Source organism: Haliotis cracherodii, unplaced genomic scaffold (genome assembly GCF_022045235.1).
Source record: "Haliotis cracherodii isolate W230 unplaced genomic scaffold, xgHalCrac1.p SCAF_17, whole genome shotgun sequence".
Taxonomy (NCBI): Eukaryota; Metazoa; Mollusca; class Gastropoda; order Lepetellida; family Haliotidae; genus Haliotis; species Haliotis cracherodii.
Window position 1 is genome coordinate 21193018 of NW_027266272.1, and position 24910 is coordinate 21217927.

The following is a 24910-nucleotide window of genomic DNA, read 5'->3' on the forward strand; positions in this document are numbered from 1 at the left end:
TGTTGGAGTGTGGTGGTGTTGGGATGTGGTGTTTGGGTATGATGGTGTTGGAACGTGATGGTATTGAGATGTGATGGTGTTGGGGTTTGGTGGTGTTGGGGTGTGGTGGTGTTGGAGTGTGGTGGTGTTGGGATGTGGTGTTTGGGTGTGATGGTGTTGGAACGTGATGGTATTGAGATGTGATGGTGTTGGGGTTTGGTGGTGGTGGGATGTGGTGGTGTTGGAGTGTGGTGGTGTTGGGGTGTGGTGGTGTTGGAGTGTGGTGGTGTTGGGATGTGGTGTTTGGGTGTGATGGTGTTGGAACGTGATGGTATTGAGATGTGATGGTGTTGGGGTTTGGTGGTGTTGGGGTGTGGTGGTGTTGGAGTGTGGTGGTGTTGGGATGTGGTGGTGTTGGAGTGTGGCGGTGTTGGGATGTGGTGGTGTTGGATGTGATGTGTTTGGATGCTAAGGTGCTGGGGTGTGGTGATGTTGGGGTTTGGTGGTGTTGGAGTGTGGTGGTTTTGGGATGTGGTGTTTGGGTGTGATGTTGCTGGGATGTGGTGGTGTTGGGATGCTATGGTGCTGGGATGTGGTGGTGTTGGGGTTCGGTGGTCTTGGAATATGAAAGTGCTGGAGGGTGGTGGTGTTGGGGTTTGTTGGTGTTAGGGTGTGGTTGTGTTGGGTTGTGGGTTTGGGACGTTGTGGTGTTGTGTGGTGTCGGGGTGTGATGGCGTTGGGTTGTGGTGTTCTTTGGGTGCAGTTGTCTCGAGGTTAGGTGATGTTGAGGTTGTATCGGGGAGTGTTGGTGATGGGTTGTGGTGGTGTTGGGGTGCCGTGGGGATGCATAATGGTGGTTTAGGGAGTGGTGGTGTTGGGGTTAATTTGTATCGAGGTGTGGTTGTTTTAGCGGTGTTGTTTCTGGGTGTTAGCATCAAATGTTAAAAGATATACATCATTACTAGTTTCTTTAAACCAAGAGGAGCTATCTATGAAGACAATCAACTTGGATGTGCTAATTAGTCTTCTCCTTGTACATGCTATACGGGAAATAATCTTGAATGATAGGGGCAGATACGCGAAGTACATGCTAATTAGATACAGGAGATATGTAGCAGGCAATAGGTCTAATAGACATAAATTACGTGTAGAAACAGGAAATAAGGAGCAGTTATGGCTGGCGACACCAAATCTACTAATTAGGAGGAGAATTTACATCGTCTTACAATATAATTTGTATTGATTCTGTTTGACCGTAAAGTTTTGACGTCTACATTAACAGAGAGGGATATTTATAATAAGTCAGTTAGTTATGTTTACCAAGTCCTTTCGAGTTCAGATGAAGAAAATGTGTTTAAGCTACAAATCAGGTGTGCTGTCCAGCAATTCACTGGTGCATGCACACGTTTGAATTTGTAAAGAGGTAAAATGCTTCAAGCTGAACAGGCTTTCTATACTAATGTAACGTGTTCTGTAAAGTTATTGTGTTTCATTCAAGATTCAGTTAATGGTTCACTTGGTGGAAAACAAGGATGCAAAATGTCACCGACTTTGTTCTCTTTTTAATATGTGAACGATTTAGTGGCTGAAATGAACACTATACAATGTGGTGTAACTATTGATTACTGTGTACTGTCAGTGGTGTTATAGGCTGCTGATATTACCTTGCTTGCCGCAGCCCATCACCACTTCATGTCCATAGATGGCGGAGAGCTCAGTCTTTGCCCGGGAGATTATTTTTTCTGTTATTTAGCAGAAACTCTTTTTTAAAGATTTGGGAATGGTTCTGTCGCTTTTATTCTGTTGCTGTGATTATGCAGAGATTTGCATCATTCGTCACCACTCGCCCCTTTCCGTAACCCGCAAGAAGACTCACCCTATCGATGAATGGTATGTGCGAAAATAAGACAAACCAATCAGAATACGCGAATGATTTCAAGTTCTTCGGAAAAGAATCTCTCAGAAATAATATTTGATTTTACATATGTCTTGCATCTAAAAATATACCCAAGACACAGTTAAATGTGTTCAATCATACTGTATAATTCCGCATGTCCCGATGTGCTTTAAATTGCATGTGAAATATATATAATATATGGGGAAATATATATGAACCATTAGCAACGAGTTGACAATTGTTTTAGGTATGCCCGTTTGCGCTAAGACGGAACCCGGTCGCAAGAATGGCCATGAGAGGGACACGAGTCGCTATTCGGCTATCTCGTATTTTCGCACATAACATTCATCGATAGGGGGACGAGTCTTCTTGCAGGTTACGGAAAGGGGCGAGTGGTGACGAATGCACACACGCATCTGAATAAAGTAACTTCCCGACGACTAATCACTGCCCAAATACAATGCAATGAGCGTCCACCGAATCTCAACAGAAACAACGTAACATTGTTAAAATAATTGTTCAACAGTAAAATACATTACCATATAACAACATTCAAATAGCAAATGTAGGATATATCCAGTTTCAGTAGTTCGATAAGAAGTGAGGAAGTGATAAATTAATACTTGTTCAAATCGTTATTTGTGGTCAGATTTCTATGAATAATACGGTATTGGAACCATCTTAGCTTTGTGTTGTTTGTTGTTCTAAATGGTGAGTGAGTGAGTGAGTATGGTTTTATCCTGCTTTCAGCAAAATTCCAGGTATATCACGGCGGGGACACAATATATGGACTTCACACATTGTACCCATGTTCTAAATGGTAAATAGTTTAGCGTTCTCCAAATGTCTTCCGATATTTCTGTGTTAATATAATTTTCCCATTTCAATTGACTCCGTATTTTTTTCTGTTAATGCATATTCGTTTAATAACGTGGCACAGACTAATCGGCTTCCATTTTATTCTTTATATAGAGTTTTGAAATAACATGGAATAAATGGTTTTCAATTTTCCTATCTAATGATACAGATTTGGAACCCACATATTGTGTGTGTGGATTTAATCAGATTTTGGCACACAGACTAGTAATAGTGTCTGTTATGGGATTATGAAGTGTTGTAAAAGTATGATCTGGAGATGGTAAATTCTACCAAAAGGTGTGAGGTCTCGTAGGGACCACAGTGTCATTATTCTATCAATTTGTTTTAGTTTGTCTTTATAGTTCCGATCAACCATTTCTGCCTTGTTATGTTGAAACTGAATCCCCAGTAGAGTAAAGGGTCGTTGGGACCAGTCTAAATGTTGTGAATTACCGCACTGAGTGAATGAATATTGTTCCGAGCCTGTCCATATCATTTTAGTTTTTCGATGTTTATTTTCAGTCTAGAAAAAGATGCGTATGTTTCACAGAATGTCTATAGTTGCCTGAAAGCATGATTCTGATCCGTCAAGTATGATTGTTTTTATCGTCTGCAAATTGTGCCAAGAGGTATTCTGTATCGAGCAGTTGTATGCCTTTTACTTTTGTTGTTTTCTCGCAGCAGGAATTTCTGCAAATATAAGACATATGTACGGCGACAGTGGGTCACCTTGTCTGCATCCTCTTTGGTAGGAAGTATTAGAAAGAATGATACAGAGATCACAAAGCCGAGAGAATCAGAATGGTGCAAAACAGTCAGTCTAAAGCCTCTATGGCTATGCACCTACAGTCACAGAAATTATACAAGTTAAAGTCAAATAATATTCCCGACAATTAGCACACATGCAGCAAAATGCCTCTGTACGTATTTTAGAAGAAAAACCAATTTGCAAATATTATGATTACATTACAGAGAATGCTAACACATCATAAGATTATTACTTATTCTCTAAAGCCAATAAATGCCATCTAATAGGCATAATTATGTTTTCAAGTCTCAGTCTACATCAATGATATATGCATAATGAGATTTACAATATTAAGGAGTAATCACATTGCAGTCTGGTATCATAACATTATGCAACACGATAAATGAAATACAGCTCTCTCTACGGATGGATCTATTAGCTCGATCATATAGCAGATAATAAAATCAGGTGCAGCCTAGTTCTTAGTTAACATCATATATTATTCCATACACTCTTGTAACTGTAAAGACATCAGACGTAAATCCATTAACCCAAACACCTGACCTTATATTAATGTCTTTATCCATTTTTTTATTGGAGGCCCAAAATTAAAGAAATCAAAGCAATTCAACTAAATCAAAGGCTTTTTCGAAGTCAATCTATATAAGTCAATATAAGTAAGCCCAGTATTTTCATGTAATATGTTTAATGTCGTATATAAGTCTGGTACATTCACCGATATGTATCTGCTTTAAAAACCCTTTTTGATCGTGACTAATGATAGTCGGGACTACTATTTTAATTCGATTTGCTATTGCTGCTGAAAGAAATTTCAGGAGGGATATATGTCGGGAATATTTTATCATAACATGGCGTTCATCCTCAATAACATATGTTTTACGTAAGACGGCATCATCCTCAATAATTGATCATTGTAATTCCGTCAGTTTTAATTTTGTTAAGTTCCATTTGTTGATTTCTAATTTCGTCCATTTCTTTTAAAATGTATTATTTCTTTCAAAGTCATTTCCTTTTCTAATTCAACTTCTTTAATGTTCAAGCTTTTCAATATTTTCTGTTTCTATCACGTTACTTGATTGATGAATATTTTAGCGTGCATCATCTGACTATAAAAGTCCAGTTTTCTCCCTTGCCGAACTATGCTGGAATTTCGGAGTAATATTTTGCCGTCTTAATATTAAGTATCAAATAATTGTTATTTTCTTTGTCACTCGAAATTACCCCCCCCCCCCCCCCCCCCCCCCCTTTCTCGCGTTCTCGGGTATTTGTGTCAAGTGCTTATGCAGTCATATGTAACTATTTATCTCGCGTTTTTTCTGCCAATTACTGATGCAGTCATCTGGTTTCAGTCGTCTGAGGCGTCGCAATTTACTGTGTAGAGTTGCATCCCTTGGGCATGCCAGGAACCTATGATGGTGGGTTTCGTCCTATTTCAAGCTGACAAGCCGTTATATAACCGAAATATAAATACTTTTCAAAGTGGTGCCAAAATCTCTCACTTATTCAGAGGCATGCTGATCCCCCAGACTGTATATTGGGGGACATTTCCAGTATAAGCATGACTAGCATTTGGATGTTAAGGCCGCAATGAATTAATAGTTAGAATTTGATTGATTTTTTTTAAAACATGGGAGAAGGGAGGCATTTTATTTTTTACTTATCGAACTAATTGAGGCATCTGTGTACAATTGCTGTCGAAGGATGCGATTCACATGCATCATGCGTGTTCAGTTGGGCTACGTGTGTTGAGTACTTCATCAAGTAAAGAACGTGAGAACGCACATATTTCCATTTCTAGGAACTTGGAGCCAAAAGAATAATGTAAGGCGGGATGTTTTGTAGTCAGGCGGTAGCGGTAGGAAATACATTAATCAATTTTGTATGGCCTAAAGTAGCAAATATGCTGTCGTGTAAAAACATCTCAGCCGAATGCTATTAATTGGGTTATGAGAAGTTTGTTTTAATGAATATACTAGCCATGTATAATATTGCCTCATGGAGAAAATCGCTGGTGGCTGGAATTGTTTCTATAACTGTGAATAGCTGCAATACTGCTGATGCGGCATTAACCAATAGTTACTCACTCACTGACGGGGATAGTTTTGTTTCCAGCTTTCGGACACTTCCGTTTTCACTACCATTGGACATTACTGTACACAGTTTCTTTTATTTAATTATATTGAGCATGTTGAAGGTTTTTATTTATTGTACACAGGAAACTGTTACATCGGGAGAGGACTCTAATCTACTCTACATAGGACTTTGTTTATGTAAATTACATAGCATTTTCAAGCTCAAGTCATAATTTTGCTAAATGCTACTTGGAGAATGAAGAGCATGAAAGAAGCATGACCACAGGACTACTAACGAGCGCATGCGCCTTGAACTTATGATATGTTCGTCTGAAACGCGATAACGCGAAAACGTGAGATCGCGAGAAAATGAAATGTCGCATTCTCTCGTTCTCGCGATTTCGTGTTTTGTTTGTGGCCTAATTTGACAAGTCGACATTGCGAGATTTTACATCATGTCCAAATGTCGCATGTTCGCGTTGTCTACTTTTTACAAAAAGAGCAATGTAACAAAAACACGTGAATGCGAGATCACGAGATTTTGGCCAAATGTCGCGTTCTCGTGTTATTGACAAATTAAACTCGTTTCCAAAGATTGATTCGCGAGAATGTTCCTTACAGTGTTCCATATTTTAGCTACTGGTGGTACTGCACAATACTAGCCAATATTAATGTCCATGCAATAAAGCAAGATATGCATGACGTTGAACCTTTCACCACAAGGGATACACTTTGGAGGTGTGTCGCAAAATGACTTCCTCGTGTCTTGACTGACAACCCAAGTAGCTACAACCGATCGTTGGTTTAAATTCCTGAAATTTATTGATTCCACATTGGGTATCCCAACTGTTTTTGCATAAGGGGTAAGGTGAAATGGGGTTTAACGTCGCGTCCAAGATTATTGCACTTATATGGCCACATGCATGCACGTGTGAGTGTGTGGCTGCTAGTACTAGTCCGGACTGATGCCGATTTATAGTGCTAGCCCACTGAGATACCATGCCGCAGTTAAACATGAATACCCCACTCAGACACAGTATACTGACTCCCAGCCGACCAGTACTTGTTTTAGGCCCTTAAAGGGCAAGTTCACACGGAAATAAACCTATTTTTCTTGTACTTTTTTCATCATGAAAAGTATTTACTAAGTAGTTTCTGAGGGAAAACAATAAAAAAATATCACAAGTATCTAAAAAATTGTATTATTTAAATCGGTTCATATATTTCATATTTACCGAGAGTTCTATTTCAATAATAAACACACCGTATGCAATATGACTTTATCAGACCCGTTTCACGTGGTGTGTGATTCTATTTTCTCAGATGCACAGCCTATTGTTCTGTTCGGCGTCGTGCTGTTGAAAATACAACCCTCAGCACAATCACTCTGAAATTATTTCGTTTTCCAAAATCGCGACTGAGAAGACAACAATGCACTGATAACATATTGTAAGATTCGCGGTGATGGTTGGAAGGGTCCGTTGTCTGAATTGCACTTATTAGTTCATTTGTGTTGCGCTTATTGACTCTTGCTGAGTTGCTGTCCTGTTCCTTGAGAGTTTGTACCTGCTGGTTCTAAAACTGATCTGAAGCGGATGGTGTACGATCCTTGCATGGAAACGGGCTAAAGGGACAGCACTCTCATGAAGGCCCCGCTGGCTGTGCTGCTTTTGTAATCGAACGAAGCCCTATATGGTAAATTTGCTCACGTGAGGCACTGTCTTCATCAGATGATGAACGTCAACAAATAAAACGTCAATCCTTATATTGACAGATACACAAATCATAACAAAACAATCCATTAAACATCAAACTTAAGTTATTTGAAGCGAACTATATCAACGCGGAGATTCATGACGTCGTGACGTCATCCGTCCAAACATTCCATTTGGAGTGACATTCCTTGGTTTTACAAACGGCAGAAAATGGCGACTCGGGGAAAATCTCAACACCGTAACAATTTACCTGTACATCAGTAGTTTGTTTGCAGAAATGTATTTAAAGAATTAGATTTCTTACTCAAGACTATTCACATTTACCTTTTTTCAAATGTAAAATGCTAAAAAAGGTACTTTCAAGTTAATATTTGTTTGTTTATAAGCAAATACTTTCCTGGACCAGATTAAAACATAATACGTGAACTAGATCAAAATTACACAAATGTAAAAAAAATGTTTTCCAGACACTCAGATGAATATTAATTACATGTATCCTATCATTACTACTAGTATCTAAAACCTAATTTTACAAAAATAAATTAGGAAAAAAAGATGTCGCTCAAAAAGCACTCAACTCCGTTACAACGAAACTCAAAAATAACTGCGCTATGGGAGATAACTCTCATACGCTTCCTCTTTTGGCAATATGTCTATAAAGATCATCTGCTGGTGATAGATAGATGTCACATGTATGTACAATGTACAAGCCAATGACATCAAGATGTCTCTGGTTTGTACAGTATGTTTCCTAAGTCTCAACTCTGTTACACTGTCTGTATATCTATATCTAATTCTAATTTACTACACTTTTCCAAGATAAATTGGTTTGTAAGACCATGCTAGCAATGAGTATTTTAATTTCCATAAAAAGCAAAGCATCGTGGGATTTGTGCCATATATAGTAAGGTTTCTCAACTCCGTTACACTCAACTCTGTAATGTTGTACAGCGCAACAGAGGGGACAAAATTGTACATCTGCACAATTGCGACAGTTATTGCCAGTACATAGATTTTTATATTTTTTTTAACCCTATACCTATACCCTATCCAAATAATTTGTCCACAGTCAATTATAAGAATTTTTCTTTAAAATGGTCACTCACACTACTCTGAACTGTTGTTTTTCACATTGATGGGACTGACTGGCTATGGTGTTTTGGCTGCAGAAAGCCTGTCATTATGCATGTAAACTCACGGGCAAAAGAAACGCTGGCTTCTCTTATTCGCATCTAATAAAGACATATGAAAAATTATGTCAACAGATATCATTTTATTTTACAGAAACAACAATAGACATCAGGTCTACGAACTCTGACAGCAACGTGATGATATGTTCAGGAATTATGAGCATTTTTGGAAGAGGTGTTTGAATGTCCATAATTCGATCATGTTCTTTTTCTTGTTGTCAAACAATAACACACCTGAAAATCACAATTAATCGTAAATATCGAGTGTGCCCGCCTCTAGCACGTATGCACTCCCTGACACGACGTCACACTAGCTGGAGTGATGAGACGCCACTCTTCTTGCAGTGCCTGCGTCAAGGTATGTGTGTCATGTGGGGGATACTGACGTTGCCGAATACGTCTCCCAAGATGGTCCCAGAGGTGTTCTATTGGATTCATGTCAGGGGATCGGGCTGGCCACGGGAGAACTTGTATGTTGTTTGCATTCAAAAAGTCTCTTGTAACACGTGCAGAATGTGGAGTGGCGTTATCCTGTTGCAACAGCGTTCTTGGATTATTCTGCAGGAATGGAAGAACGGCTGGTGTAAGGACCTGGCTGATATAGCCGTTAGCATTGAGGTTCCCATTTATAACCACCAGGTCGGTCTTGGTGTCACCGCAAATACCGCCCCAGATCATCACCTGCCAACGCCATGGGGGTGCACTTCCTGAACGCAGCAACGTGACGTACGTTCGCCTCTACGCCGGTAAACTCGCAATCGGCCGTCAGCACTCAAAACCTGGAACCTACTCTCATCGGTAAACAGCACTCTGTCCAAATGTCGTCTTTGCCAGCGTTGCACTGTACGAGCCCACCTCAATCTGTTGAGTCTATGTTGTCGGGTCAAGGTCATTCCCCTCAAAGGTCGATAAGCTCTCAAACCAAAATGGCGAAGACGTCGGGGTACAGTCCTTCTGCTGACGGTGTGATTGAAAGCATTTTGTGCTGATGACGTCACAGTGAGGAATCTGTTACGTAGGTGCAACATACGCAAATAGCGGTCTTCGTTGGGCGTGGTTACTCATGGTCTGCCACTTCGTGATTTGTCTGATGTCCGGCCAGTATCTCTTAAACGTTTCACCAGTCTCTCGATGGTGGTTTTGTGACAGTTCATGATTTCTGCAACTCTGGTCTGAGTTTCACCCATCTGCAACATTCCTATTGCCCTCTCTCGCTGCTCAGACGTCAAACGTGGCATTCTTGTTGGTGAAATCTAAACGATTCAATGCTACAGAAGGTTTCTGTGCACAATTTATATCTAAATCTAGCACGAAATTTTCCGTATGCAATTTTTACAAAAAGAGGGAAAAAACGTATTTCTCCGAAAATCACGTGCTGCAGATTCGCCACAACCCCTAGGAAATAATTGGTGCGTTTGGGAGAATGTTTTTATATGGTATCGAATCATGGTTTTAGCTTTTGATCAAAACTGTGTCAACGTTTATAAAACCAGCGTTTCTTTTGCCCGTGAGTTTATAAACAGCATATTTTGTGACAGTGTTAATGTAATGATTGATAGGGAATTTGATCATTACAATTGTGAATTTTGTAACTAAAAGTGATCTAAAATGGCATAATAAGAAGTTTTTGTGCTTATTTATTTCAACGTCTATACAAAGGGCTGAACATTAGTAATTTAGTAGACCTACTTTTGTATGCCATTACTGCAGTAACTGGCTTAAAAACCATGAGTACCAAAGTCCTAACAAGTAACACAATTCAGTACATGTATTTTAACATTTCATCTCAAAATGGATGACAAGGTTGCTATTGTATGCTATATAGCAATAACAAAATTTATGAGTTACAACTCCGTTACAACAAACTCAACTCTGTTACATCAGGATTTTTTAAATAGATGACTTCTTATGACAACTGCCGAAAAACTTTGTTGTTTTTATGAGTGTTAACTTTAGATTAGGATTAATGATAATATATGTTGTGACAAAAGATGAAAAATAACATATTTTGGATACCGTCCTTCATGTAAATGATTTTGTTGTCTAAACAAACTTTTGAAATATTGAGGGAGCACTTACAAATGTCCAGTCATACATTTTATTTAGCCAATTTCCATTTGTATTAACATTGAATTGTATTCACATTTAAAGTAATTGTTGAATATGATTTTATATTTAACGTAGCGCTATTTAAATTACTTTCCATTTTGTGACCCGTAACGGAGTTGAATGTCCTAGTGGATAAGGCTAATTAATTAATTATTTTCTTATTAATTAAACACATCAATGCACTGCATTGATCTAGAAAGTACTTCTCAAGTATCATATTCTCTAATATCAAGAGAAAAATTATATAAAGGACACTTTTATTTTGGCAAGTTGATAATCAGAAAATTTGCCGGTTTTGAGATTTTTACACGGCTACGGCAATGTCATTCGCTTGAAATGAAAGTTGCACCTAGTTATGTTTGCGTTGGAAAGAAGTCCAGACCCGGCTGATGCTGAAAATGGATTGCTATTAACGTTCCGTGAACTTTGGGTGTGTGTTTGAGTCTTACTACGACTGCTGATAACGGGGATTACTGCTTGAGGTGGCGCGTTTCGATTTCCAGATGCAATACACGACAGTGTGGATCTCAGTGATTTCTTTTGGTAAGTCGAGCATTCTGTGTTATAGCTTCGAATGGACGCTTCATTTCGAAGACACGACATATACACGATCTGTCTGGCTTCAAAGCCTGCGTCATTCTTAGCCTGAATCGATTATGCATCAATTTCAAGCGAATTCAACTCATTATCGGAATTTCATAAGTCAATTACCATGTCTTGCTTATATGTGAAACGTATTCCCATTTAAGGTATAAATTTCTCCCCATGTTGCAAGGTATTTTTAAAGACCGTCAGTTAATGATAAATCTGCTAAACTCTGAAAATCCTGATATGATCCATGTTGTTTCTGTATTCTTAAAACATGTCTTTAAAATGAGGAATGTGTAACTTGATTTAAAATCTAATCATGTACATCATGTGACAAATGTTAATATCCAATCTGCGTTGTACTATGGGCCTTGATGCCTAAAATACTGAATAAACTGTCTGTCTGTCTGTTTCCGCTTCTGAAATGTCGTAATGAGCATATAGGTAATTTAGGTATACACACATCAAAGTGTTATTCTTACCACCTTGTCACTGGTAGGCCTAAGTATGTAGATGTTGAGTCGGGGTCGGGTGACACATCAGGTGATGTGGGTCTTCTCTTGTTTCCACTTGCTTTTCATCGTTTCCATACCGCGAAGCTTACTCTGATGGTTCATAAGCGAATGGTTTTGCGATTTCTTGAAGGGTCAAGGGAACTTCTTCGGATCAGGTATCGGATGCCATGTTGAATCACCATAAACCGGTACTTAATATCCTTTGCGTTGTGAGAAGACAGGAACCCAGTTACATTGGCACCAATTACATCATAATCTAAGGGGGATAACTCAGGCCTGTTTAGCTCGGAAACCGAAGGCCTCATAACGGCATGACATTTTCACACTTACCGTGAGCTTCCTACTTTCACTGTGAGAGTATATTTTTGAGGGTATATTTTTAAACACTGATACCAACTTATTCTAAAATTGCGTTTTGATTAAAATAAGAAAGAAAGTGATTTTTCGTGTACACTTCCCCTTTAAAGCCTAGCGCCAGACATGGTAACAATAAGTACGATCTTTCAACGTCTTTTGACAGGACGCAGTCGGGTCCAGTCGTCTAAGGCGCCGCGATTCGCTGTGCAGATTTGCGTCCCTTGGGCACGCCAGAAACCTATGGTTGTGGGTTCGAATCCCGGTTTGCCGCAATTATGTTTGTAGGTTTGTCAGCACCATACCCGTGCTTGTGGGTTTCAGCGAAGTGGTAAACGTCTGAGACCTGCATCACTTCTGGCTTTCCTCCCACATTAAGCTGACACATCGCGATATAACTGGAATACTGTTAAAAGCGACGTTAAACTCAACTCAGTCACTTGAACCCCGGACCTTCCGCTCTCCGGGCGGACGCTCTACCACTAGACTAGTCCACGGAGGCGGTCCGTTTTGTTCCATCAGTTGTTTCGAATCGCTGAACGGGATAAGGAGTTGAGATTACTCTTTGTCAAGATCTGCTTCAGTAGAGCGGCTTTTGAGTTACCTGCTATGCCAACATGCGTTCTCGAAAATCTGCGCTTCGAAAGGTGATAGAAGATTGATGAGGATGAAATTTTGATGTTTGTACAGGTAAGGGTCCGCAAAGATAAAACAGCTGCTTCACATTTTAGATTAATGACTACAATAAACATGATCTTGTATTATGAATGCCAAAAGACTTCCGCTACTTCCGTGATGATTCTGTGTTAGAATTGGTCTTCAACAACCCCATGCTTGTTATAAGAGGCGACTAACTGGATCGTGTGGTCAGGTTCGCTGAATTGGTTTATGCATGACATACTATCACAATTGCGTAGATCGATGTCCATGATGCCAAGTACTGGACTGTCTGGTCCAGACTCGATTATTTACAGACCGCCGTCATATAGCTGGAATTTTGCTGACTGGGCGTTAAACAACAAACCAACAAAACCCCACAATGTGAATCGCATTGTTACATTGTTGGTCAACACTTCGAAAGGAATATCAACTTGCTTACTTGCAGTGTTATATATACATAATATATCAGTATGTTAACAATAATATAAACGTTAAATAATTGTTTTATTGTAATGATAGCATACAAACGAGACTACATAAGGGTGAATGAGTGTGTCAGCCACAGATGCTGATTGGTTTTTTTTGGTCATGTTTATTTATTATTACCACAAGAAATTCAATGCTGGGTAATAAAAACTACTCGAAAACTAACTTGAAGACAAAAATGCTCGAAATGCGAAAGGCGTGACACATCAAGAAAGCTCACCAGGTTACATATCATAACATTATATATACATTTTGACAACAGAAGCAAACGTGAACATAACCAACAATTAATAGTATTTAATACAGTTGTAAACATGTAAACAATCCAAAACGTTAATGTCATGATTTAATGATATGAAACGATCCTGAAATTGCCCACAGGGGAAAAGCGCCAGTGAAGATGTTTATCAGCCCATACAAGATCTAGCGAGGCTTGGTCGTACATCACCTCATGAATTTGCAGAACCATTGTGAAGTACCAATGAGCATTTGTACGTTCATTATACTATAGATTGATATAAGGTAATATCCATATAGCTCTGTTTACATGGGCTGCTGTGATTATATATAGGTACCGGAAGCCTGCAGTGTGTCATAATGAGGCTCAGAAACAATTGGAGATACTTCAAACTCTGACGGTAGCCTCCATCAATTAGTTAGACACCCATTACATGGACACCCATAAGTTAGACACACATAAGTTGGATACCCATAAGTTAGACACCCATAAGTTAGACACCCATAAGTTGGATACCCATAAGTTAGACACCCATAAGTTGGATACCCATAAGTTAGACACCCATAAGTTGGATACCCATTATTTAGACTCTCATTACATGGACACCCTAAGTTAGACACCCATTTGTTAGTCTCTCATTACATGGACACCCTAAGTTTGATACCCATAAGTTGGATACCCATTAGTTAGACTCTCATTACATGGACACCCATAAGTTAGACACCCATAAGTTGGATACCCATTAGTTAGACTCTCATTACATGGACACCCATAAGTTAGACACCCATTAGTTAGACTCTCATTACATGGACACCCATAAGTTAGACACCCATAAGTTGGATACCCATTAGTTAGACTCTCATTACATGGACACCCTAAGTTTGATACCCATAAGTTGGATACCCATTAGTTAGACTCTCATTACATGGACACCCTAAGTTTGATACCCATAAGTTGGATACCCATTAGTTAGACTCTCATTACATGGACACCCATAAGTTAGACACCCATAAGTTGGATACCCATTAGTTAGACTCTCATTACATGGACACCCTAAGTTTGATATCCATAAGTTGGATACCCATTAGTTAGACTCTCATTACATGGACACCCATAAGTTAGGCAGTTTGATACCCATTACAAATAGACATCCATTAGTTGGACGCAAATGAGTTAGACACCCATTAGTTATAGATTTCCATTAGTTATGCACCCATTAGTGAGACACCCATGATTTAGACACCCATTAGTTAGACATCCTGAAGTTGGACACCCATTAGTTAGACACCAATTAGTTATAGACACCCATCAGTTATAGACATACATTAGTTTTACACCCATTAGTTAGACACCCATTAGTTATACACCCATTAGTTAGACACCCTTTAGGTGGACACCCGTTTGTTAGACACCCATTAGTTAGACAGGTTAAAACAACACAATTTATAGTTGAGTGCACAGCAATAAACTGATTGTTACCTCAGAATCCTATTGGGAGAATCCAGTCAATGAAAAAGGTCCAATTTGAAGATTAAACTTATTCGTTTTCATGTTGTACAAATGACCGTTTCTACGGAGGACTATTATCATATTACTATGTTGCATAGTGTACATTTGCAAGAAAACATACCTAAATATACTGTACATGAAGCATTAATGTTGTTCACTTTGTAAACTTGGTTTGTTCATATTGTTCATTCTCAGACGACCAAAGGCGAGGAAGGTGGCCAACAGCATCCAGGTACTCGAGTTGAGTCTTATGTGCCTTGTCGGAGATGGTCTTTTAGTCGAGCAAGGCTGTTTTTAATTTCTTAGTGGATTATTTTGTGGTTCGGTGGTGCAGCTCTAAAGTTTGGTTTGGGAAAGGGACCTCTCGCTTCGTAATCAACCCATGGGTTCACAATGTAATCTCTGAAGTCCACGACGTAGTCAACATCTGGTGTTTTAGACAAGATGCAGGGGACGCAGTGCCAGACCATAAGCTCTTCTAACCCACTGCCTAACTCGTTTGTTTGTTTATTGCTAAACTCAGCAATATTCCAGCTATACGACGGCGGTCTGTAAATAATCGAGTCCAGACCAGAAAATCAAGTTATTGACATCATGAGTATCGATCTACTCAAATGGGATTCGATGACATGCATCAACCAATTAAGCGAGCCTGACCACCCGATCCCGTTAGTCGCTTCTTACGACAAGTATAGTCACCTGTTACAGCAAGCATGGGTTGCTGGAGACCTATTCTAAAACGGATCTTCACGGGTCTCTAGTCGACTTCGGATCTTCACGGGTAGACTCACTTGTGGGTCTTTCTTGTTCAGACTCTTGTGTCCAAGGTTTAGAGTTTTTCTCCACAGGGTTTGACAGTGGTGGAAGAAGCAGGCCTAACTAATGAGATATGACCACTCTTAAACACTGTTTGACAGCAATTAGTCATTGTTTGTTATACCTATAGGAAGTTGATTTCACTGGTCATTGGGTCCATCATCTGCTCAGTTACCAGCAGACGAGTGTGTTTGACTTGACCTTGACGTATTGAAGCTACTGCAACATCAATAGACCAGTTACTAATGTAAAGAAAAATCCAAGGTCATAGAAATACGTGACATGCGCAATGCCACCATTTTGAGGTATGACTTCCACTTCTAAACTGCTGTTACATTTTCTAAGAAAGGTAACGTTCCTGGTCCTCCCTACACCGTTTAGAGCTTGACACCCGCCTTCAGTGACGACCATGTTGTACACGAATGCGCGAACAACGGCGCTGCTTTTGTTGTTAAAGGCGTAGTCGTGGAGAGTGGTGATGGTGCTGTTATAGAAGTTGAAGAAGGAAGCAGTTAAGTTTTCTCCAAAGCCTTGTGGCTGGATGGTGGTAATGTTGACACTGAAGATGTTGAGGAATGAGATGGTGAGATTGCTGAAGGCTTGAGACTGGATGGTGGTGATGTTTGCATTGTACAGTTTCATGTGAAAGACAGTCATGTTGTTGAAGGCATAAGGTTGGATAGAGATGATGCTTACGTTGTATATATTCAGGAAGGATGCTGTAAGATTACCGAAAGAGTTTGAACCGATCGTCGAGATGTTTGAATTATAAATGTCAAAGAAGGACGCTGTGACATTCTGAAAGGCGTGAGGCTGAAGGGTCGTGATGCTGACTTTGTGTATCTTCAGGAATGAAACATCCATATGGCTGAAGGCTTGTGACTGGACTGTTGTGACTCGTCCATGTGATAGAGAAAAGGAGGATGAGGACACATTGTGGAATGTTCTGGAGGGCAGCACGTCCAGCTCAAAGTTAGAAATATCAACCCTTGTTCTATTCAAGTTGTAGAAAGCGTCCTCTTCAACTGCCAAGATGGAGACATTATTCAGCAGCACAGCACCTCCCGACATATCCTTGAAGGCATGTCTTTCTATTCTTGTGATGTTCACATTACCCAAACTAATCTGGGTCAGTTTTGGCAGTGTACTGAAGGCGGTGGTTGGTAGTGGAAGGGTTGAGTTGGTGATTGTCACACTAACAGCAGAATCGGAGCGGATGTCTGGGAAGAGTGTGAGACCCGAACATGTGATAGTCGAAGCACTGCACGTACATCTGTCTGGACACTGTCTGCTACCATCATTTGTGTCATCAATACCACCACATTTTCTAAGAAAGGTAACGTTCCTGGTCCTCCCTACACCGTTTAGAGCTTGACACCCGCCTTCAGTGACGACCATGTTGTACACGAATGCGCGAACAACGGCGCTGCTTTTGTTGTTAAAGGCGTAGTCGTGGAGAGTGGTAATGGTGCTGTTATAGAAGTTGAAGAAGGAAGCAGTTAAGTTTTCTCCAAAGCCGTGTGGCTGGATGGTGGTAATGTTGACACTGAAGATGTTGAGGAATGAGATGGTGAGATTGCTGAAGGCTTGAGACTGGATGGTGGTGATGTTTGCATTGTACAGTTTCATGTGAGAGACAGTCATGTTGTTAAAGGCATAGGATTGGATGGTAGTGATGGTCGCATTGTATATGTTCATGTGTGCGACAGTCATATTATGAAAGGCATAGGGCTGGATAGTGGTGATATTAACATTGAACATACTCATATGTGATACAGTCACGTTGTTGAAAGCTCGAAACTGAAGACTGTCAATGTAAGCATTGTTGATTGTCATGTGGGATGCAGACATGTTGTTGAAGGCATATTGCTGGATAGAGGTGATGTTAGCATTGTACAGTTTCATGTGAGTGACAGTCATGTTGTTGAAGGCATAAGGTTGGATGGAGATGATTCTTACGTTGTATATATTCAGGAAGGATGCTGTAAGATTACCGAAAGAGTTTGAACCGATCGTCGAGATGTTTGAATTATAAATGTCAAAGTAGGACGCTGTGACATTCTGAAAGGCGTGAGGCTGAAGGGTCGTGATGCTGACTTTGTGTATCTTCAGGAATGAAACATCCATATGGCTGAAGGCTTGTGACTGGACTGTTGTGACTCGTCCATGTGATAGAGAAAAGGAGGATGAGGACACATTGTGAAATGTTCTGGAGGGCAGCACGTCCAGCTCAAAGTTAGAAATATCAACCCTTGTTCTATTCAAGTTGTAGAATGCTTCCTCTTCAATTGCCAAGATGGAGACATTATTCAGCAGCACAGCACCTCCCGATATATCCTTGAAGGCACGTCTTTCTATTCTTGTGATGTTCACATTACCCAAACTAATCTGGGTCAGTTTTGGCAGTGTATTGAAGGCGGTGGTTGGTAGTGAAAGGGTAGAGCTGGTGATTGTCACAGTAACAGCAGAATCGGAGCGGATGTCTGGGAAGAGTGTGAGACCCGAACATGTGATAGTCGAAGCACTGCACGTGCATCTGTCTGGACATAAATATGGTTCTGTATTTCCGGATACTATCCACATCAGGAGAGATACGCATGTAAATCTCATCATGCCTCGGGGAACGATCTGGAATGTGACATCAAGACATACAAGCAGGTTACAAATAATATACATGTTATGTTCGGTGAGGTGAAGTGACGTGGAATTATCGTCGCCCTCAAGATCCTTTCACTCACATGGCGACGTATATGTATGTGGCTGCTTGTACTAATTTAGATTTTTTCCGTACCATCTATTTTCCCATACCCAATGTTTTCATGGAATAACCACACCTACAGTGTGTTCGTTATGAGTGAATTAAATATAGAGAACGTACAATGTGAATGGAAGTTTCATTTTTAGAGCACAATGTCAATGTCATTTTAAAAAGTCAACAAACAAATTGACATTGTTCATATCCTTTATAGAGTAGTGGCCAGACCCTCAAACTGCCGACATACCCAACCCCAAAGTAGAACAAAGCAAACTTAGGTTTTCCTTATCTTTTTGTATCCAACAGACTAGAAAATGGTGGTTGTGGTCACATGTTTTAGTGGCACATACTGTTTTGGGGTCAAAATGCAATTTTCTGTTTTTAAAATGGAGAAAATAGAGAAAATCAAATATAGTCCCCCAAACTTTTTAATAGATATTTTGTTGTGCTATCTGCTGCAATACTGAATTTTAAGGGTCGCTGACAGGAACAAAAGGAACAAAAGCTTTGTGTGTTTTAACTCTACACGTTAATGACATGTAACACATGTCAGGGGCTCAATATCCAAGATATCAACATACTTTGAACATAACATGGTCATGAAAAATGTGGAATATAGTTATTGCAGTCATTCATTAATTACCCCTTCCCGCTCTCGAGTCAACGCGAGGTACGTCTAGAAGAGTCAGAAGAGAAATGTCAACTGTTGTGCGATGTCCAATCGAAACACATTTAGACATTAAAAAAGTGATTATCTGAATATTTCATCACTTTACTTTGATATATACAGCAGCAAGCAAGAGTCGAGCAATGATTGTAGGAATGTACAGAACGGATACGTCTAAGCTCTTGCTTCGTGTTGATGTTGTCGTATTGTGAGCATCTCAGAGCAAGATGCACCAAGTACTGAAACTGTTTAAACGGTTAAGAGGGTTAGAGAGAGGGGTGGGTGGGTCGGTGGAGTGTGCCAACCTCTAATATCAAGTTAGATATCATATTAGATGGCTAAATATTAGCCGAGATAATGATAAGGATAAGATCTTATGAAAATTATTTGAACTCACATTTTTGTGTAACTTAACGATATACTGCTTTGGACTCAAGCTTCAATACCGTAATTGCACTGAGCTGAGTTAATCTAGACTGGGTATTCTCTGTTATTTATTTGTAAGTGAATCGTGAAAGGCAGTTGCACGCTGGTAATTGTGATCTAGAAGAACATTGTGAAACGTGATATTCTTAAAGTGATGCCTGGTTATAAATTCAAAGAAGACAGCTTTCTCGACATTGCTGACACATGATGAAATGTTGAGGAAGTTGTCATTTTGGATTGAGACCCCTAGAAATGTCCCTTAACTCTGCTGGAGCATTCGTCCTCCTGTTATACTTTTGAACACTTGGATAATCTAGGCTATGTCCAAGCCTCAAACACTAACAAGGCAGCTACAATGTTCCACCTATATAAGATGTTTTCAAGCAACACATGTTGAGAGCCATGTTTTAGACGACCCTATTGCTGCAGATATATCACTCATCTGATTTGCAGTGACAGATCATATGTCAAATGAACCTGAACGTTTTAATGACAGTGTCAATGGTGGCAGAGACTAGATGTATTTTACTGCATTGGAGAAAAATAATGTATTTAGTAATGAGTTACTTACAATATTGAAGCAGTTGCACATAAGTGCTTCACATTGACACTTCAAAGTAAGTCAATATGATCAGCAATTATAGTACATAACATAGGCGATAATTATCTTATATATGACAATAACATGATAGATGGAGTTCCTGGTCGAAACCTAAATTTTGACATTTAACTTTCTCATACATTCCGAAGTGAAGATGAAATATTGTCATTTTCATGTATTGGTGGCCATCTTGGAGGCTATTTTGTCCGCCATATTGGATACATACATATACGTAAGATACTAAAACGAATCATGTGTTCAAATAAAACAAATTGGTGTACGAGAACGTTAGTGTTCTCATACATGTAGTAATTTTAAAACTATGTTTGTATGCATTTGTTGTTTCCTTAACAGGATTGGGGTGGGATCACAATTACTAAATTTTTATACATCATGTTATACCTACATTAATTGTGGATTTTTTTGTAAGTTCCTAAAGCATTCAGGCAGATTTTGAGATATCATACGACATGAATGTCAAAATAGAGATTACATTATCTTCAGTTTTGGAATAATTTGAAAAAGAAAATTGAGTGATTTTGTCCTGTTTTTGACATATTTTGGCCCATAAGTCGACTTAAACAATTTTGCTTATTGTTCATTTGTTTTTTTTATAGGTTTCCTAAGTCAGCACACAGATTTTGTTTATAATATTTTGTTTATTGCAATATGCAAACTGACTTCTTTAGAGACATTCATTTGATTTACTTAATTTTTACACACAAATGTGCATTTTACCACCAAAAACATGTCTGCCACCAAAAGAAAACACCACAACCATCGTTTTATTGTGCTTTGCTCTACTGTGGGGATGGGCTACTCCTTATATAAGCCTCTTTTTAAGGGTTACCTCATTGTGATACACGTGACAGAACAAGGTCACCCTACATGTTACCTCACTGTGATACACGTGACAGAACAAGGTCACTCTAAATGTTACCTCACTGTGATACACGTGACAGAACAAGGTCACACTACATGTTACCTCACTGTGGTACACGTGACAGAACAAGGTCACTCTTCATGTTACCTCACTGTGATACACGTGACAGAACAAGGTCACTCTCCATGTTACCCCACTGTGATACACGTGACAGAACAAGGTCACTCTACATGTTACCTCACTGTGATACACGTGACAGAACAAGGTCACTCTCCATGTTACCCCACTGTGATACACGTGACAGGACAAGGCAACTCTACATGTTACCTCACTGTGATACACGTGACAGAACAAGGTCACTCTACATGTTACACCACTGTGATACACGTGACAGAACAAGGTCACTCTACATGTTACACCACTGTGATACACGTGACAGAACAAGGTCACTCTACATGTTACCTCACTGTGATACACGTGACAGGACAAGGCAACTCTACATGTTACACCACTGTGATACACGTGACAGAACAAGGTCACTCTACATGTTACACCACTGTGATACACGTGACAGAACAAGGCAACTCTACATGTTACACCACTGTGATACACGTGACAGAACAAGGTCACTCTTCATGTTACCTCACTGTGATACACGTGACAGAACAAGGCAACTCTACATGTTACACCACTGTGATACACGTGACAGGACAAGGCAACTCTACATGTTACACCACTGTGATACACGTGACAGGACAAGGCAACTCTACATGTTACACCACTGTGATACACGTGACAGGACAAGGCAACTCTACATGTTACACCACTGTGATACACGTGACAGGACAGGGCAACTCTACATGTTACACCACTGTGATACACGTGACAGGACAAGGCAACTCTACATGTTACACCACTGTGATACACGTGACAGGACAAGGTCACTCTACATGTTACACCACTGTGATACACGTGGCAGGACAAGGCAACTCTACATGTTACACCACTGTGATACACGTGACAGGACAAGGCAACTCTACATGTTACACCACTGTGATACACGTGACAGGACAACGCAACTCTACATGTTACACCACTGTGATACACGTGACAGGACAAGGCAACTCTACATGTTACACCACTGTGATACACGTGACAGGACAAGGCAACTCTACATGTTACACCACTGTGATACACGTGACAGGACAAGGCAACTCTACATGTTACACCACTGTGATACACGTGACAGAACAAGGCAACTCTACATGTTACACCACTGTGATACACGTGGCAGGACAAGGCAACTCTACATGTTACACCACTGTGATACACGTGACAGGACAAGGTCACTCTACATGTTACCTCACTGTGATACACGTGACAGAACAAGGCAACTCTACATGTTACACCACTGTGATACACGTGACAGAACAAGGTCACTCTACATGTTACACCACTGTGATACACGTGACAGAACAAGGTCACTCTTCATGTTACCTCACTGTGATACACGTGACAGGACAAGGCAACTCTACATGTTACACCACTGTGATACACGTGACAGAACAAGGTCACTCTACATGTTACACCACTGTGATACACGTGACAGGACAAGGTCACTCTACATGTTACACCACTGTGATACACGTGACAGGACAAGGTCACTCTACATGTTACCTCACTGTGATACACGTGACAGAACAAGGCAACTCTACATGTTACACCACTGTGATACACGTGACAGAACAAGGCAACTCTACATGTTACACCACTGTGATACACGTGACAGAACAAGGCAACTCTACATGTTACACCACTGTGATACACGTGACAGGACAAGGTCACTCTACATGTTACCTCACTGTGATACACGTGACAGAACAAGGCAACTCTACATGTTACACCACTGTGATACACGTGACAGAACAAGGCAACTCTACATGTTACACCACTGTGATACACGTGACAGAACAAGGTCACTCTACATGTTACACCACTGTGATACACGTGACAGAACAAGGTCACTCTACATGTTACACCACTGTGATACACGTGACAGGACAAGGTCACTCTTCATGTTACCTCACTGTGATACACGTGACAGAACAAGGTCACTCTTCATGTTACCTCACTGTGATACACGTGACAGAACAAGGCAACTCTACATGTTACACCACTGTGATACACGTGACAGAACAAGGTCACTCTACATGTTACCTCACTGTGATACACGTGACAGAACAAGGTCACTCTTCATGTTACCTCACTGTGATACACGTGACAGGACAAGGCAACTCTACATGTTACACCACTGTGATACACGTGACAGAACAAGGTCACTCTACATGTTACACCACTGTGATACACGTGACAGAACAAGGCAACTCTACATGTTACACCACTGTGATACACGTGACAGGACAAGGCAACTCTACATGTTTCACCACTGTGATACACGTGACAGGACAAGGCAACTCTACATGTTACACCACTGTGATACACGTGACAGGACAAGGCAACTCTACATGTTACACCACTGTGATACACGTGACAGGACAAGGCAACTCTACATGTTACACCACTGTGATACACGTGACAGAACAAGGTCACTCTACATGTTACACCACTGTGATACACGTGACAGGACAAGGCAACTCTACACGTTACACCACTGTGATACACGTGACAGGACAAGGCAACTCTACATGTTACCCCACTGTGATACACGTGACAGGACAAGGCAACTCTACATGTTACCCCACTGTGATACACGTGACAGGACAAGGCAACTCTACATGTTACACCACTGTGATACACGTAACAGGACAAGGCAACTCTACATGTTACCCCACTGTGATACACGTGACAGGACAAGGCAACTCTACATGTTACACCACTGTGATACACGTGACAGGACAAGGCAACTCTACATGTTACCCCACTGTGATACACGTGACAGGACAAGGCAACTCTACATGTTACCCCACTGTGATACACGTGACAGGACAAGGCAACTCTACATGTTACCCCACTGTGATACACGTGACAGGACAAGGCAACTCTACATGTTACACCACTGTGATACACGTGACAGAACAAGGTCACTCTTCATGTTACCTCACTGTGATACACGTGACAGAACAAGGTCAATCTAAATGTTACACCACTGTGATACACGTTAAACAAAGTCATCCTACATATTACCTCACTGATACACGTGCCAAAACAAGGTTGTACCTGATACGAAATATACATGTTCTGGGTAAGATTCAGCACCGTCGACAGTTCACTAGCAATGATACAATGATAAGAGTAAACACAAATTATAAAGATACGATTGTCGGATTATACGGAATAAAAGTCTAGATATTCTAACGAGGGTATTGAAAAACCTCACCATCGTTGTAACTGGGAACACACAGCACTTGAACTTGTATGAACACCCTGTAACGACTGTCTTTGAGACCAACAAACACCGTATGGATACGACGTGAAAGGCTACGTGTGAAAGGCTGAACGCTCCCTGCCTGATTCACATAGACAAAACAATGTATGAATAACACCAAGATGACGCATGATGCATGACATAGCTACCCGTGTGCGTTGGGCAAACAGAAAGTGCTCTGTGGTATTTACGAATTCCGGGTGCAATCTGATACCCATCTGCAATGGGACGTTGTTGTCACCGGAGAACCGGAGAACTGTCACGTCGCAGTCACAGGTCAGACTCGTAATAACCAGGGTGCGACGACCTCAGTCAGTGAGATTTGTGCAGGTGTTTCTCGGTGAGTGAATGGAAACATGATCGACTTGGAAATGAAAG

At 40.4% G+C, this 24910-nt stretch overlaps 1 protein-coding gene across 1 annotated transcript; it reads right to left on the reverse strand.

Annotated features, from left to right (window-relative positions):
- Positions 1-13205: 13205 nt before the first annotated feature.
- On the reverse strand, positions 13206-24615 carry LOC139464957 (slit homolog 2 protein-like). Its single transcript, XM_071246588.1, has 2 exons — positions 24485-24615; positions 13206-18383 (listed from the first exon to the last, which is right to left on the reverse strand). The coding sequence occupies exons 1-2, from the start codon at positions 24485-24487 to the stop codon at positions 15972-15974; spliced, it is 2415 nt and encodes an 804-aa protein (XP_071102689.1). The 5' UTR covers positions 24488-24615; the 3' UTR covers positions 13206-15971.
- Between the last annotated feature and the right edge of the window lie 295 nt (positions 24616-24910).